The following is a 16,290-nucleotide window of genomic DNA, read 5'->3' as shown; positions in this document are numbered from 1 at the left end:
CAATCGAAACCAAATCAAGGACAAACAATATAAGTATAAAAAGATAACCGAATGATAGAATCTACCGGTGTTGACAGCTAGCAGGCAGTCAGACAGATAACTCAAAGAAAGAGAACCACACATTTTTGGACGCATTTTCAAGCACACGTCCCCAACGTATGATTTCGTTTTTCTTCTAATTTATAAAACCAGCGTGTGTGAATAGGGAAAAAATCATATAGGTTACGCATACTATTCAAACGGGCTAGGACGTGCGAGGATCACGCATAGGCATGCGTTTTAACCGTTGTTTAGTGGTGTTGTTGATCGATGTGTGCTGCAAATTGGCAGCCAGATAGAAACCACATTATTGTTGTACTTGTTAAATTTTGTAAAGCACCTGTAACGTAACGTTGAGGTATCAGTTACCCCGCACAAAGCAAAGAACCGTTGCATGTCATTATTATTATCATGTTGGTATCGCTCGGTAACGGTTTGTCATATTTTTGGTAATTGTTTTATACGAACAGCAACCGGTGTTGGTTGAATGTTAGGTTAGGTAAGATATCGTTTGTAACGAAAAATATATATATACATATAAAATTATCCAACAAATTTATACGCCACTGCGGGGTAGGCTAGCACCGGTCTGGGAAAGCGTCCGTTACACTTCCCACTGTTTTTTGCTACAATCAAATTCCCACATCACCGGTGTATGCAGCTGGCGGATTCGGCTTGTCCGTAGACCCCTCAAACTAATCACCTAACGATAGCTGAATGTTGTAGGAAAATCGATGGTAACAAATTACGTATACTCACTGTGCGCTGCGTGCAACTAGCGGGCTTAAAAACACAATACCAGCAGAGCAACAGAAGCTCTCGTCTGGTGGGACCGTCTTTTTACTCGTTTACTTCTAGGAAGGCTTTGACTGTGAGTGTCTGTTGTTTAGGAAGTTAAACCACAAGGAACTGTATGTGAAATCTAGCATATTCTACCTAACTGTAGCTGTCCAAACGTACCCTGTCTCTATCTCTTTATCACAGCTAAACGACCGGCAGGACAGGGCCTTCTAGCGTCTAGCAGGCCCCTCTCGTAGCCTTCGGTGTATCACATCCTTCAACACACGTGTAACAAAACCCACTCGATATCTATATTAGACAAAAGCAGAGACGGAAGATAAGAGCTAACATTGAGTGCTAATCTAAACTCCAGCTAATCGAGCGCTAGTGAGGAAGACTTTTTTTCTTACTCCTTTTTACGATCCAGCACGTCTCAGCAGACGAAACGACATACGCAGGATACACGCAAAGCCAGTCCAGACACAGTCACATAGAACAACCAACACGATTTTCACACCAACGCGAGACACCTACTCCGATCTAACGTTATACCACTGAATTCTTGCATTACGATCCCGCACCTAGTGCACGATAAGCATTTTTGATAACTGTCTACAGAGTGGAAGAAATACGGGCTCGAACGCCCTCAAAGCCGTGTGTTTATTAGCATTGCTCCAGCGGCAACAATCTTAAGCGATAGGTAAGCGTCAGTGTTAAGTAGTCCTCGTTGTAAGTATCGTTGTAACCCGGAGCGTAAATCAACCGCCAAACCAAAAGCGTAAAGAAACTGCTAGAAAAGAGCTAAACAAGCGAGACAAAAAGAGAGTTAGGGATATAGTCCAATGGAACCCATTGAATGCGTCATCTGCTGTCATGTTTTGCAATGCGACATTGCGATTGTGAATTGATCAATCAGATAGTGTTGACATAAGCTGCATCCGTGTCGTTGTAGGCGTATAGGTGGTTTTACCGTGCTAATCGTGCTAATCCTTCCTACTCCTTACCACATTCCACCCATCCCGGCAGCTGCCACGCTGCCATCCACCCGGGAAGTAGCTGTCAAACCACTTGTCAGCTTTCGAAGGTAGCAATAGAAAAACGCGTGCGGCCTCTTTCGAGGTTCTCGTTCCTCGAACGGCCAATATCGGCTAAAGCAGAACCGGTAACCCGCTCTGAGCGAGCTGCTTGGCTTGGGCTAACTGGAAAAACCGCCGTCTGCGCTGCAGTTCCGTCGCCATCAACACCATCGCCGTCGTTATTATTGCTGTTATCATTGTTGTTGTTATCGTCGTTGTTGTTATTGTTGTGGATGCGACACCGCGTCGTCGTTGCCGTCGTTGTCGGTGGTGGTAGCAGCAGTAGTAGCAGTAGTAGTAGTAGCAGCAACACCAGCAGCACTAGAACCAGCAGCAGCAGCAGCAGCAGCAACAGAAGTCGGCAGTAGTGCAACTCGGAGCTGGTAAGAACGCAAGCGCAAGATGTATGCAGCAGCAGGTGGCGCCTCGCTGGCGTCACGCCAGGCGCGCAAGAAGCAGGCCCAGCAAAACACGAAAAACAAGGCCACCAACCAGCAGATCCTGCGAGAGAAGCTCGCAGCGAAGGCAGCCACAACGCCAACCAAGAGCAAACCGTTCCATCAGCTACCGGCGTCGTATCTGCGAGCTCCACACCAGCACCACCGGAAGCTGAGTGCGGGCTACACCAGCATTCCCGGTTCCGACCAGCAGCACCCACACCACCGATTCGGCGAGCAACCCTGCACGTCCTACGGTCCAGCGTCGGGAGCGCACGGACACGGACCGCATCCTGGCGTAGGACACGCGCATGGCCATCATCACCACCACCACCATGGGGCACCGGGCGCCAGTGGGTCGCACCCACCAGCACCCTGCCACCTACATGGTGTGCCAGGACCCTCGGGCCAACCGGGACCCTCCTTCCCGCCGATGCCGAAACCAACCGGATTCCGCGAGTACGATAAGCTGGTTCGACGCCAGCAGCTAACAAAATCCGCCACCGCCACGCTGCCATTGGTGTCTCAAGCCCAGCAGGATCTCACGCCTCCACAAACTCCGACGCTTGGATTTCCAGGAGAGCATGGTGGAATCGAACCGACCATAGGTCATCATTCACACCTATTGCATCACCAGCAGCAACACCAACACTATCACCACCACTCGCAGCAGCAACTGGCCGCGGCGGATAAAGAGGATCCTGAGGGTGCACTAACCCTGCAGATACCGAACGATCCGATTATCATCACACCGGCGACACCCCAAGCCACACCACCAGGGCGGCTCGGATTAAAGCCACTCATCCTGACGGATGACGAAGAGGCTCGACCATTGACGAGCCCCACGCCCGGTGCACTCGAGCGCAAGTGCAGCGTGTACCGAGGCCGCAAACTCGACCCGTTCGAGGAGCAGTTCTACAACGCGACAATAACCGGCGGTCAGCACCATCATCAGTATCATCCGGACGACGTGTTCTTCCCGCCGGTACCGGCCGTACCGAACGGAGGTGGTGGCCATTCTACCACAACCACAACGCCCGGCCATCAGCAGCAGGCCAAGTGGGATGCCGAGTACTACTGCTGCGAGTGTGACCACCGCCAGTACGGTGTCTGTACCTGTGATCAGTTCGAGGTAAGGCAAAGCCGGACTATTCTCTCCTTGTATTACAACGATTGCGATGCGGCACTTCTTCGTAGCAAGTCTAGGCGCCTCGCTAGCGTCCGCCTCGTCTTATACCTATACAAGGACCTCATTGTAGACTACGATCTGCGTGTGATGGTGTAACCAAGTACCTCTTCTTCAACAAAGCTGCCAACACATTTCTTACATTTCTGATGTGGATCTAAGCGATCTCAGTGATCTCGTTTTATTCATTTCACGCTACGATGCAATTATTCATGTCCTTAATCCGGGAATCTGCGGGAATTACGATGTCGTTAAAAATTCTCAAACCATTCTTTTTTCGCCCTCACCGTGCTTTAAAGCGTTGCCTCCGACGAACGCCCATAAGTTAATGGACGGTCGATTTACGCATTATCGAAAATGTCATCTCCATCGTCGGCGTGTTAAATAAGTATGTCCCTTTTTGCTTTCGCACCCCCCGAGAACCTCCCACTAAAGATCCACTGACGCTCAAGGGTCCTCTTAAAAAGGAGTCCACCAGGACCTCCAAAGCGTAGGGGAAAATAACTCACCATCAGTGCAACTCGCTCAGTAGAATCCTCACGAGCATCCAGTGGGCAAGATGCTATCTAAACCCTCCAAAACGATTCCTATCAGCTCCGTCCGGCGTATACTCGCCCCCGCTTCGGGCATCGCATCGCATTCACACGCTGCAAAATGGAGCGCTATCAAAATGATAAATCACAATCGCCCTTCCTTTATGCCAGCGTTTATTACGACCGCATCGGGCTCCCCGAGGGCGCCCCTACGGGCAGACGGATTTCCAGTGGGGCATCCGTCGCGTTCGCCATGCGCCTGGCGAAGACATTACTCACGGGAGGCGAGAACCCGCTCTCAAGAACCTGCCAGCATAGTGTGGGTCGTTTGAATCGGTTTTCGGTTGCAAATGCGACCAGAGTGGTGCGGCAGCGATACAGGGACGGGTTTCCAGACGCGCCGCGTCATATACCGCGGGTAAGACGAGCTAGGGGCTGCCACCCGAAGCTCGTTTTTATTCGTTAGCGTAAATCAAGCTGCATCCTTTTCCGCCGTCGATATATATATCTCTCAGCTCTGAAGAAGTCGTCGTCGGAATCGATTCGTATCGGAGCCCCTCTTTGTTGGCTTCAACCGAGCGACATCCGCTGGTGCATCGTGTGGAGCATGCGGTGATCATAATAATAATAATAAAATCGTTTCTTGGGCTGGGAAAGCAAAGCAAAAAATGTAAGAATATTCAGGCTTGCCTCGTGGTAGCGTAGAACGTACGGCAGGAACGGCTGCCGGCGGCGAATGGGCGCACGTAATTGAATGTATTTATGCTCGCATGAAAGCATATTATGTGGTATGTAATAAAGTATTACCGCTGCGTGGGAAAAAAACAATCGGATGGATGAGGGAAGAACGAACGTGCAGGGAGTCGGCTCCAAATTGAGGCTCGGCTGGCGTTTCGTTGATTGAGAGCCGTTCTATGGGATATGATTTTGCCCACTTTCCGCTTTCTGGATCGTGTCTGTGTGTATGTGTCTGTTAGAAATAACAATTCGCTTCGATTTCCTCCAAATGGGTTTCGAAGTGCATCCCTCTCCCGAGCAGAAGGTCGGAAGTGTAGCTTTGAGCTCGTTTAGTTTATGACTCCGCATCATGTTAGCCCGTTGTTGGAAAATTGACCGGAAGCCCATCGATCGTAGGTGGTGTGATGTTTGTTATTTTGAAGAGGCAATTTATCTATCTAAAATGCTTATCAAGCGCTTGCTATGATCAGGAAAATTTATAGTAACAGGGTTGAATGAAACATTTTATTTATATAACCACTTTGCGTAGCAAATTTTGTGCTCTGCTTTTTTAACATTTACGTTCAGGTTACTGAATATGTAACTCTAGTTGGGAAGGTCTACAAGCATGTGGATGATTGAAAATCGTTCATATTTACATCAAATTTATTTACTCATTCTGTTTGCTATTGCGTAAAGTGAAACGCACACGTCGACAAAACAAAGAGACCAGTTAACATCGATCTTTCACTCCTCCTGGCATGGCTGGGCATTTATTTGCATTTGATGAACTCGTAAATCAATAAAAGGCTTTGATCAAACAGCTGGTCTACTGACCGTACGAGCAGACAAAAGCTTCAACAGCATAATCATCGTAACTTTGGACCATTACATCACCAGCACATCCATTGTGCATTACCTGCAGGCTCAAAAGGGTCAGTTCGGTTTACGGTGCAAGGGTCGGTACGTGGTGATAGCACCCGAGTACTTATCGGATCGGTTTTCAAAGGTTCATGCTCAAAGGTCGACCGCTCTCACACCGAACAGGATCTTCGGCCATCCAACTCTACGTAGGCTCGCTTTCCTGCTCCCTTCAGTTGTCTGATGCGAATGACCACCCGGATAGAGCCATTTTGAATGGGGCATCATCGCATGTTCCCTGCGATGTTCTCTCCGTACCTAGCATCCTACACCCACTTCTCTTTGTGCATTCGGTTCTTTTGTTCATCGGAAGCTAAAGTTCAGGCGAACGATTTCGAACGCTTGTGTAACCATTCGAACTGGTTTGTCTCCGGTTCTCTAACAATCTCCGCAACGTTGTACAGCCTTGTGGTTGTGGTTTTCCAGACCGCTTTCGCAGGATGCCAAATCGAGCCTCCATTCGACCGCTGTGGACTGAACGGGGCGGCATCTAATGAAATGGAAAACATTAATGCCCCAGTTGAGCCCGTGGGCAGCAACCAAGTGGGGCGAATCTTTCGCTTACAAGGCACCACCGGTCTCGTCCAAAATCGGAAACAGGAACTCGTTTGTAACTTTTTCAATTATGAAACGACCCGCACCGGGACGGCCCTCGTCATTATCGCACGCAAGGCGGAAACGACCTGAAACGCTGGTTCCGCGACCGCTCGGTGCATGACCGTGGTTCATTTCCGTGATGCCATCTGGGCGATGCCGAATGCAGTTGGCACTTCCTTCCCAAGCGCGATTGATGAAAATCACTGCCGTGTTCAGATGCCAGCGAGCTGGTTGGACATGTTGCAGATAGACGGTAGCGTGCAAAATGAAAATCTTCCGCTATGCTAACGAGCTGACGATGAAGATTATTTGTGGTGTGAAAACAGATTTTTTTATGCTTAGTTGGAATGGGCGAGCTTTTTTCTTTCAGCCATCGGTGGAAAACTTTTCAATTCCCTTCGCACGCCAAACAAAACCCGCCGAACGTGACTTCGTTAGGTTTAATTCAGGGGAAAACAGATCATCATCGGTGTACGCACACCACTTGAGTTATGCTTCTCTGGGAGATTATTTATGCTGCATGCAAAACATACATTCATTTTATTGTTGATTAATGGAGCATATTTCCAACAGAACGTGGAATAAATTTATCATAAAAAAGATAAATTAAACTATATTTCACAAACCATTCTTCGACGTGCAAAATATTAACACTATTTCAAACAAATTCCACTGTAAGCTGAGCATACAGAAGAATATGACAATTTAGTCGAACGTCAATCTTCGTAGGATAATTTTGCTTTTAAAAGGTAAAATCATCACCTCCAACAGGCTCCACGTGTGCTGTATATCACGTGTGCGCACTTCGAAATGACGGTTGCAAAAGCGCCAACACGGAACCGGATAGTGATTAATGATGCTTTAATTACACACACGCGATGGTCAGCATTAATCTTTGGTTTGCGTTTCGAGGGCGCCGACGAGCGTGTTTGAGGTGGTAAACGGTAGCCGGAGCTTGGCGTGACCAAACCAAAGCCACGATGGACCATCGGAGGGCGCACAAGAAATATTGCACATTATGTGTCCTTTTTTCTTGCTCTTCTTCTATTCTGCGGTACTGAACAGCGCAACTGTACATAACCTTCTAGCACGCTTTCGGGACGTGGAGAATAGGCTGCAAAGGAAGTTAACTGGCCAGCAATGGTGACCACTTTCTAGAAAGCAAGAGCCAGGGAACTTCACGGATTGGTTTAATTAAATTTCCGCTGGCTTCGCATTGGTTTAATATTCGCTTTTCATTTGAAATTTTCAAATGTGATTAATACGCAGATATCAACCCAACACCTGCAAGCCGTTAAATCAAGTTATATTATAAAGCATTTACATAATGTAAATTCCTACAATAATTTAAAGCATTATTTGAGGTGAACATTTTTTGGAAATTGCTTTCAGCACAATTTTTTTCAACGAGTATCCCACATTTTATCTTACAATTGTCCCTTGACCGTTTATTGCAATGTTTCACAGCACAAAGTAAAAAAACGTCAAATCACTGCAAAAATAACTCAAATCCAGCAAATGCCAAATTGAATAGCGCGATATGAAATATCAAACGAAACTCAGCACACTTCACCGGAGATATGTTCTCTCCGCAAAAGGGCAACCGTATGAGTGAGTCATCTATTCGATATTCATCACATCCACTCGTCGTTGTGTTCTTAACCGAGTGACACGCTCCTAACGGGGGCATCGCAGCCGAATGTGCCCGGGCTAACACAGGAACAGCAAACCAAACAGAGAACCCTTCCTAGGGACTTCGGCTTCGAAGCCTGGATTTTGATCGTTGCTTTAGTTTCTCTCTTTTTGGCCTAGCTTCCTGATTCGTTATTTATCCTTCCACCATTCAGTTTCAAAACGACCGCTCCGTTCAGCAAAACGATGCGCTAGTTTAATAAAGCGAGCCATCCGCGTGCAGTCAAACCACGTGGCTCGGAATCATTCTGAATACAACTGGCAAATACACAAAGACAAACAGGCAGAATAGAAATATGGCAACATTTCACTCATCACTCCAACATTCGACTCGCTGTCCTCGGCAGTGCGCCATCAGAGCGAGCCATGAATTCATCTGCTGCAGCCCTTTTGCGGTTGTAGTTGTCAAAGAAATGTCGCCACCACCAGCACCGTTCTTCATGCATCGTCATCCGGTCGCTTTACGGGGTGGTTTTATGGACTTCGCAAATGATTGAATTGACGGGCGGACAGCACCAGCCCAACGAAACACGCCGTAGGATAACACAGAGCCCTATCATCATCGGGTCTCGTGTCCTTGCAGTGTATGTCCTTCGCCATGTGTAGAGAAATAGCGGTCTCTGTCGAGCAACCTTCGACACGCTACCAACCCACACACTCACTCACGCATGCACATTCTCTCAGGCCTTCGAACAGACGGTCCTTGAATGGTGTGAGAAATGGCGGAGCAATTAATATGCACGAATCGCGGTTGTCTCTGTGGGAGGGAAAGAGGAAAGGGAAATAAAAGGATGTGTGACAAACAAAAGCGACAAAAAATCGTGCACAACTGAAGGATTTTTTATGTGTCTACTGTTCGTTTGGGTGTGGTTTTTTTTTTCGCACCCGTCGTTCGCGGTGTCACTCTGGTGACAGCACGACACGCCACACGCGCGGCCGTGCATGCATGTGTCGGTAGTTGTTTTATGATTATTGCACGTTTTCGACCGTATTTCATCGACACGCCATCCGGAAGGCCACATACATTCATCTCACGAGCAAGACCGCATGCCTTTGACCTCTTCGAGTGGTTTTAGGGCGAACGAAAGCAACAGCAACGCGGAGTCAGATAAAACCGAGAGAAAAAAGCATCCCCTACCAGCTTCACGTCTCGGTGTGAGTGATGGCGGAACAACGTCGTTGTCTGTCGAACGGTGGTGGGATGCTGCTAAAATGCAAATTTAAAGCGCCGTCCTCAAACTGCAGCACAGAAGTCGGTCGGTTGGGCTGCAACTTTGAGTACTTCTCGCTTTCGAAGGAACCCTAGTGCGTCCCGCAGCGACAGCGGAAGCGCAAATCCAACGTGTCCCTGGAGGCTAGGCGTGTCCCGGCTCGGAAGCCGGGTGCAAATCACGTGATGGCAGCATTTCACTTGCAAATTTGCAACATGCAATGTTGCTGGGCCGGACGAAGAGTTGGTCGAATCTCCTGCAAAAAAGCTCGCTCGAAAGCTCGGTAAAGCGGTTTTCATCGTTCGCTCTAGCAAAGCGGATAAAAAGAAGACTTGTTTATCGCTAGCTGTCGCGTTTTTCTACTCTTCGCGTGCGCTTTAGCACGTTGGTGCGTTTTGCTTCGATTTCGTCACTTCCGGAATATCAAAAAGCATCAATTGAATTGCTTTCCCCATGGCCATGTTGCCATCACCGTTCGGAATTGGTTGACGCTTTTTATTGAATTGCGCAAACGGTGCATTGAGCATTTAGGACACATTCTCTGTAAACGATACCAAGCAAACGAAGATCCACCACTGGTGTGGATCAAATATTGCGCAAGGTGTGCTGCAATACCATTTTAATAAATTAACAATTATACTCATTTTAAAAACTGCGTAAGAATTTTCAATTGCTTTTTTGTCCATGCTCTGCGACGACACGGCCCTATAACTTACCGAAACTAAATTTCTAAAATTTGAATATAAATTACAAAATACGAAATGTATAAACGTTCTGTGCGGTCATTCCCTTTCTTAATCCATATATAAGGATTATGCATAGTGCAAAAGCTTGTAATTTGAATATTAATGGTGATTGGCCTTCTTTTAATTCCGCAGCTGACAAGATGATGTAATCGCCGATCCAATGATATCAAATAATGAAAAATTTATTTCCAGAAGCATAGATTAGTTAATACCTTGGTTCATTTAGAAGTCTGTTACACTTACCCGCTAATAAAACAATGTGCTTCAATTTTCTCACCCAACACCCCCATCCCTTACATCATGACACCAGCAAATGCTCTGAATAATCCAAACGTGTACCCCAAAACGCACACCTGCGCCAAAACCTCGCCCTGGTGAGGGAAGCCGCAGCCTTCTTTATTGGCAAAAGTGGTTCCAAAAATGCGGGTGCAACACTTTTCCTCTTCTCCAATCCTAGCACCGTTCCCGCGCCAGTTAAAACCCGCCCACCTCGTCAAGCGTGCGGCTGAAAATCGATAAATCACTGCAAAACATTTCCTCCTATCTGCTCGGGCCTCGGTAACCGATGCCTCAACAGGGCGTTCCATATCTTCAGACCCGAACTTGCCTCCCACGCGGTCGCTGGCCTCCTCTTCGCAAAGCGGGGCAAAGAAATGAGAAATGTTGCGCTCCGTTCTCGGAAGCCTCTTCTCTTCTTGCGAAAAAAGAAAAAAAACGAACAGCAAGCCAGCAACGGGAAAAATGCTTCCTCAAACCCCGACTGCCATGTAACCATTACACTTGCACACAGAGCCTGCCAGCAGCGGGTTCTCGGGAGCCAAGAGAGACCTCGTCGAGTGTGCGGTAGAGCTTCAAAAACAAGCGCTCAAATTGCGCACCACGGTTGGTTCGTCCTCTAGCTCACCACGCTGAGCATCCCAGCTGTGCCACTAGGGAGCCGCGAGGATGGAAAACTTTGGCCACTTGCCCAAAGACCTCCGACTCTGGGCTCGATCTGGTGGATCGAGTAACGTGCAGCGAAACGTGCTCCCTTGCATCATGCATCAGACCCACAGAAGGCCGTTTTCCCGGGCCTGATCTCGCGCGGGCCGACGGCGCAATATCTCTCCCGCCACCGGAAGTAGAAACTTCACTCAAATATCAGCACGATATGTGACTGAGATGTGAATGCAATGGCAACCGCGTGTCCCATCTACAACGCACACGGTGTACGTAGCGAAGTGCGCCGGAGACCACGTTGGCGTGCAGGGACCCTAGTCCAAGGCCAACCCGGGGAAGAGGCTTGATGGAGGCTAGGTAAGGGCCGGATGTGGAGCGAATCTTCCGCACCTAGGTGGGGGCGGTTGGTAAAGCGTCGACGCAGTTGCATCTCGCTGGGTGCAGCTTCGTTGGTTGAGTTGAAAAGTTTGTCGGAAACATGGGCGCAGTTTCACGACTCATAACTAATGTATTACGTCTATTACTTTGCCCAATAGGTAAAGCTATCGTGGCTGGTACAGGCACATTTATTGTCTTAAATTATTCAAAAAAAAATGTCGTAAACTCAAATGAAACACAGTGTTCAAGCATGTTTCTTGCGCACTGCATAAGATATATTTCAAAACTGATTTGACAAGAGCAAATATTATTAAACCGATATTTATTTTCAAACTTCGAGTAAAATCAAACCAAAAAAATCCGCAGGCGGACACCTTTTGTGGAAAATATCATCCATTTGTCATCAAAAAATAGTACAACCAATTTTCATCACGTTATAAGGGAAATGTAACTTATCGTTCCGCAAAATGTAACCGTTATTTGAATGCAACAAAAACTTTTCACTACCATTACCACTATCGCCCATTTTGCTCCAAGGGCGCGCTGCATAAAAAAGAAGTAGTTTTGTCGTTTAAACGAACTACCGATTCCATTCCACCGAAGAAGGAACAACCATCATTTCTGGTGCTTCGACCGGTACCAAGCTTCCCTGCCAACCCATCGAAAGCGCCATCATTCCCATTCCCGCCATCGTTCGTATGACGGCAATGGTGGGTGGCGTGCAAACAAAAAAAGTCAGTCATAAATCCCTCCAGTACGCTCTGGAACGAACCGATGCAACGGCTCTACAATACGCTCACTGGCAATGCGAGTAGGTCCTGCGATTGGAGCAGAGAATTCTGACGAAAGGAGGACGGCTTTCACGAGACGGATAACACACATAAAAAAAATCAAACCCACCCGAGCAAGTACACCGAACATGGCGTAATTGTATGTAGGAACGGTATTACATTATCCGAATTGAAAAGCACTAATGCAAACATATTTCCCGCTCGCTCGTCCATCTCGCTGTGGCGCAGCCGTGCAGGCGTCTCTTTATGCAATGGGGAGTTTTTCTATCCCTGTAAAACATCCCTTTCGAAATGGTCCCGGTTACGCGGCTGTCATTCAAGGTGGTGGTTTGAACGAAAAACGAGACGCCGGGAAACTGTTGCCACCTTGTCACCGACCGAGTAATCCCTGCTAGGTGCACTGTAGAGGCGTGATTCCACTACGGTATAGCGTCCTCCAAGGCACAGCCCTGGGGCGACATCTATCCGGAACCTTAAGGCATTAGAGCGCTTGACATATGGTGCCAGTCGGCGTTTCTGCTTCGCTGACCGTCCTTCCGCGGCTAATCCTTCCCAAAACCCGAGGTAGCGAGTCTGAGATTGATTAATGTTTCAACCTTCCATCATCCAGTCTTATTCACTGCTGTTTTTATTCTAAAAAATCACACCCTCTTACTATGTCAACTTCGAGAGCATTATTCGCGTATATATTAAAACAAAAAATATCAATACATAGCTAGTAGCTTATCTCGTTTACACATCCATGCGAATATAGTTGCATGTATCCAGAGTAATAGTTTATAAAATCGCTCTCTGAGCATTGCTTTTCTAGCAAAACTCCGCTAGCGAAAAAAACCTGCCAGAGCTGTTGCTCAATCAATTTGTTAGCACTCGTGTGAATGTTTCGCTGACAAGTGCAACCCTTTTTTATGCCATGTTGCTTTCTGATGCGATGAGCACCGGAAACGGCACGATAATCCCAACAGACGCTCCGGTCGTTGGCTGAATTTGCTTCTCTCTGCACCTTTTTGTTTGCTTCATCTCACCAATGCAAATCGCACCCGTTTAGCGATCCATTTTGTGAGAATGTGATGCGAATGCGCTGCCGAAACGCTGGCGGGCATTGCGCAATACCCGACAGCCCTTGAAAAGCGATGGAAAAATAAAAAAAACTCAAACACCCACATGCAGCGGGAAACGAAATCGGCAGCCCATCCCGTTGCAACGTTTCAAATTGAGAAAATCCATTTCACTTCAATCCATTTGCAACGAAAGGCTCACCAGAGGCGGCTCGTGGGTGACCAGGAAATGAAGCAAAAACGACGAAATAGAAACGAAAAAGCTCTTCCGGGCATGGGAAGCTCACGGAGGCCATCATATGGTACCGGGCTTGTCCTTCAGTCCGCTGGCGGACACTTGCTGCCCAAGCGACCGTCTATCGTTGACTGAAGGCCATCGAAAGATGTTCGGTAGCTCGCGATGCCGATTGAGCCAATAGAAGTGGGGAATCAAGGGTCGGCTGACTAACATCTTCTAATTAAGTCAGATAAGGGGAAGAGATATCCTCTCACCACCATGGTGGAACAGTTGTAGCTCCGATTATCGGTAAAACTTTTGCAAATGATGCCTCCATGTTCGCGCGCTGATCATGCCAAATTACGAAGCCTCCTTCAGCGTTGACCATCGATCCAGGGAATCCAACTCGTAATGAATTCGGCTTACACGGCTCATCGAAAAATAAAACCGAACAAAAAAGACGGACATTAGTGAGATTAGTTTTCGCCCTTTTCTTCTCTCTAAAAGCGTGCCCAACCCAACAAAGGCGGGCCTTTTCCAGCATCCTGTTAACCGAGCATTGGTAATCGATAATCGGAACAACCGCTTTCATTTGGATTAATGCATTCTCGGCCTGGAACGATTTTAAATTAACAAAAAAAAAATACCGTCCCTTTTCACCAGTCACCTTGAACATATTTTGCTTCAGAAGATAGATAAAAAGTCACCCCCTTGAACGGGAATGGTGAATTCCAATCTACGTTGAAACATGCTCGCCGTAATGAATAGGTAAGACAGAGTCAGAAAAAAGAACACCATCCGACAGCCGCTCGAGCGTACGAGAAACACTTCATCACAAACAACCTCCATCCTCTGTGGAAACAGTTCCCGCTTGCCAATCGCGTTTGAGTGTTCCAGAGAGGTTTCTTTTCTATTTGCATCGATTTTCCGAAGTGGGAAAAACAAGAGTCAATATAATGAAAGTTTTGGCAGATGGTCTGTGTAGCACAATATGCATGGAAATTAGTTTCGCTCGTTGGGCTCGAAGCGAGGTATAATGGACGAAACTTTGGAGACCATCACTCATGCAGGATGTTCCGTGCAGTGGGAAAGTTCTCAGCTTTTGTTCTCCATCTTGCTAGCTAATGATTATTGATCTGTTTCGGCGCTTGAGCAATTGTTGCAACATTGTACCAGGGGAGGAAATAAATTGGTGCTGTGCAATGAATACATTGTGCTTATCTGCTTTATGTATTTTCAAATGCGGATTCGCACACTTAAGCCATAGTTTATTAACACCTTAAACATGCGCTTTAAACAGCCTGCCAACGTCCTTCGAAAAGTGAAATAATCTCTGCTATATGCAACCAAATCCACCCAACAGTGGTGCAACATCTTCCGGCTAATGCTCGTGATCAAGTAAACATCAACAACATTGAAGCATAAATTACGGCCCCGGGCCGGATCATGTCGACAAATGGCTTCTCCGGCCGCCGTCTTCAACGCCGCCTGCATATGGACTCGAGCAACCTGTGAGAATGCTGTTTGCTCGGTTGTTTGCTTGGTTATTTGCTCGAATCCTGCACGCCCCGTCGTGTGTCCTTCTCTGCGGGGCTCTCACCCAACCACCCAAGACTCTACGGACTCGGGGCAAGTTTTTGTTACTTTAACTTACCCGGTCTCGCTACGGCCAGTGCCGAATTTTCGACTTGGTACGGTTTCAATTCACTCGCCGGCTCCACTGGGCGACCGGAAGCGGACAAGAGCAGCACGGAAGCGAAAGAGGGGGACCTGATTTTCCCAACTATCCTTCCCACCGTGTGCGGGGCAAACAAATGATTCTTCCGACATTATCCCTGGCACCAGTTGGTATTTCGCAGCGTTCGTGGTTTAAATATTCTTCCGCCGGTGTCCACGGATCCACAAATGCGCAAACAAGCTTACCAGCCCTGCTGGCACCCCGGTACCGCCTCCCCCTTTTCACGGGGAGGCTGTAAACAAACTGTTTTTCTGCGAAAGCCCCTGTTTTGCAACCCCCTTCCAGCCAACCGTCCTCTGTCCCACCTGATTGGTGCCCGTTGTGGCCGCGGCCCACCCCGGAATGCGCGTTTCTCGTAGGGCTCGTACTGCAATTTATCATTTTTTGGCTTACTGGCTCGAGCCACTTACGGCCAATGGATTTTCCACCCCGTAATCCATCCCACGGGCAACGCGTTTTGGAGGGAGCCTTGGTGGCATGGAGGCAGGGGAATGGGGTGGTTGGCGATGATAAATTTATTTTTTATGTATGTGTGTGTGTGTATGTGTGAATGTAAGCATTCTCTTATCTGCCCGTACCGACACTATTTTGGCACCGCTGTTTCCCAGGGGGTGTTGCACGTGCGGTGTGAAAATTCCTTTCCCCCTGAGTGCACCCCCAGACCAGCACGGTACCATCGTGGAAAAGGAATGATTTTAGCGCGAGAATCCCCCACCGTCCTTGGGGTGTTCCACTATTTTTGGCACCATCGCTAACCGTACTGTCTCGACACGGTACGATAATAAGCAGCGTAGCTTTCCGTCAAAACGGGACGGGCACATCTTAACTGAAGATTAGTGTAGGCATCACAGACCGGGAACTTAATGTACAACATATGTATGTTGCGCATGCTAAACATTACGGGAGTCTTAGAACCGTGCTCAACCCTTTTAAGCTCTCGGTTACCTACAACATTAAGCTTTTGCGTTTCTGTTGAGCAAGAGCGATGACTGAGCATATGAGCCTTGGTGGATATGATGACGCTTTTCTTGAGGAACATCTGTTGCTGTTGTTTTTTTTTTAAGAACTATAATATACTTTTGTGTGAACTATCATAATCCTGGTGGCACATATGGTGGCTTTTGTATACCATGAAAACTAACTTCTTGAATCATTATTTAACTAAGTGACCGCCCAACTGAAACGTAATTGATTTTCCAACTCTCAAACCCTTTTGTCCCTATATGTCGCTTTT

At 47.6% G+C, this 16,290-nt stretch overlaps 1 protein-coding gene across 1 annotated transcript in view; it reads left to right on the top strand.

Moving 5' to 3' along the window:
• The first annotated feature begins 2,297 nt into the window (after positions 1-2,297).
• Positions 2,298-16,290, top strand: part of LOC128727872 (uncharacterized) — a 55,091-nt gene continuing 41,098 nt past the window's right edge. The window contains exon 1 of the mRNA XM_053821823.1: positions 2,298-3,464. Coding sequence (XP_053677798.1) covers positions 2,298-3,464 — 1,167 coding nt within the window. The remainder of the gene's footprint in view (positions 3,465-16,290) is intronic.

This window comes from Anopheles nili, chromosome 3 (genome assembly GCF_943737925.1).
Source record: "Anopheles nili chromosome 3, idAnoNiliSN_F5_01, whole genome shotgun sequence".
NCBI classification, from domain to species: domain Eukaryota; kingdom Metazoa; phylum Arthropoda; class Insecta; order Diptera; family Culicidae; genus Anopheles; species Anopheles nili.
This window is presented reverse-complemented; position numbering and strand designations above follow the sequence as displayed.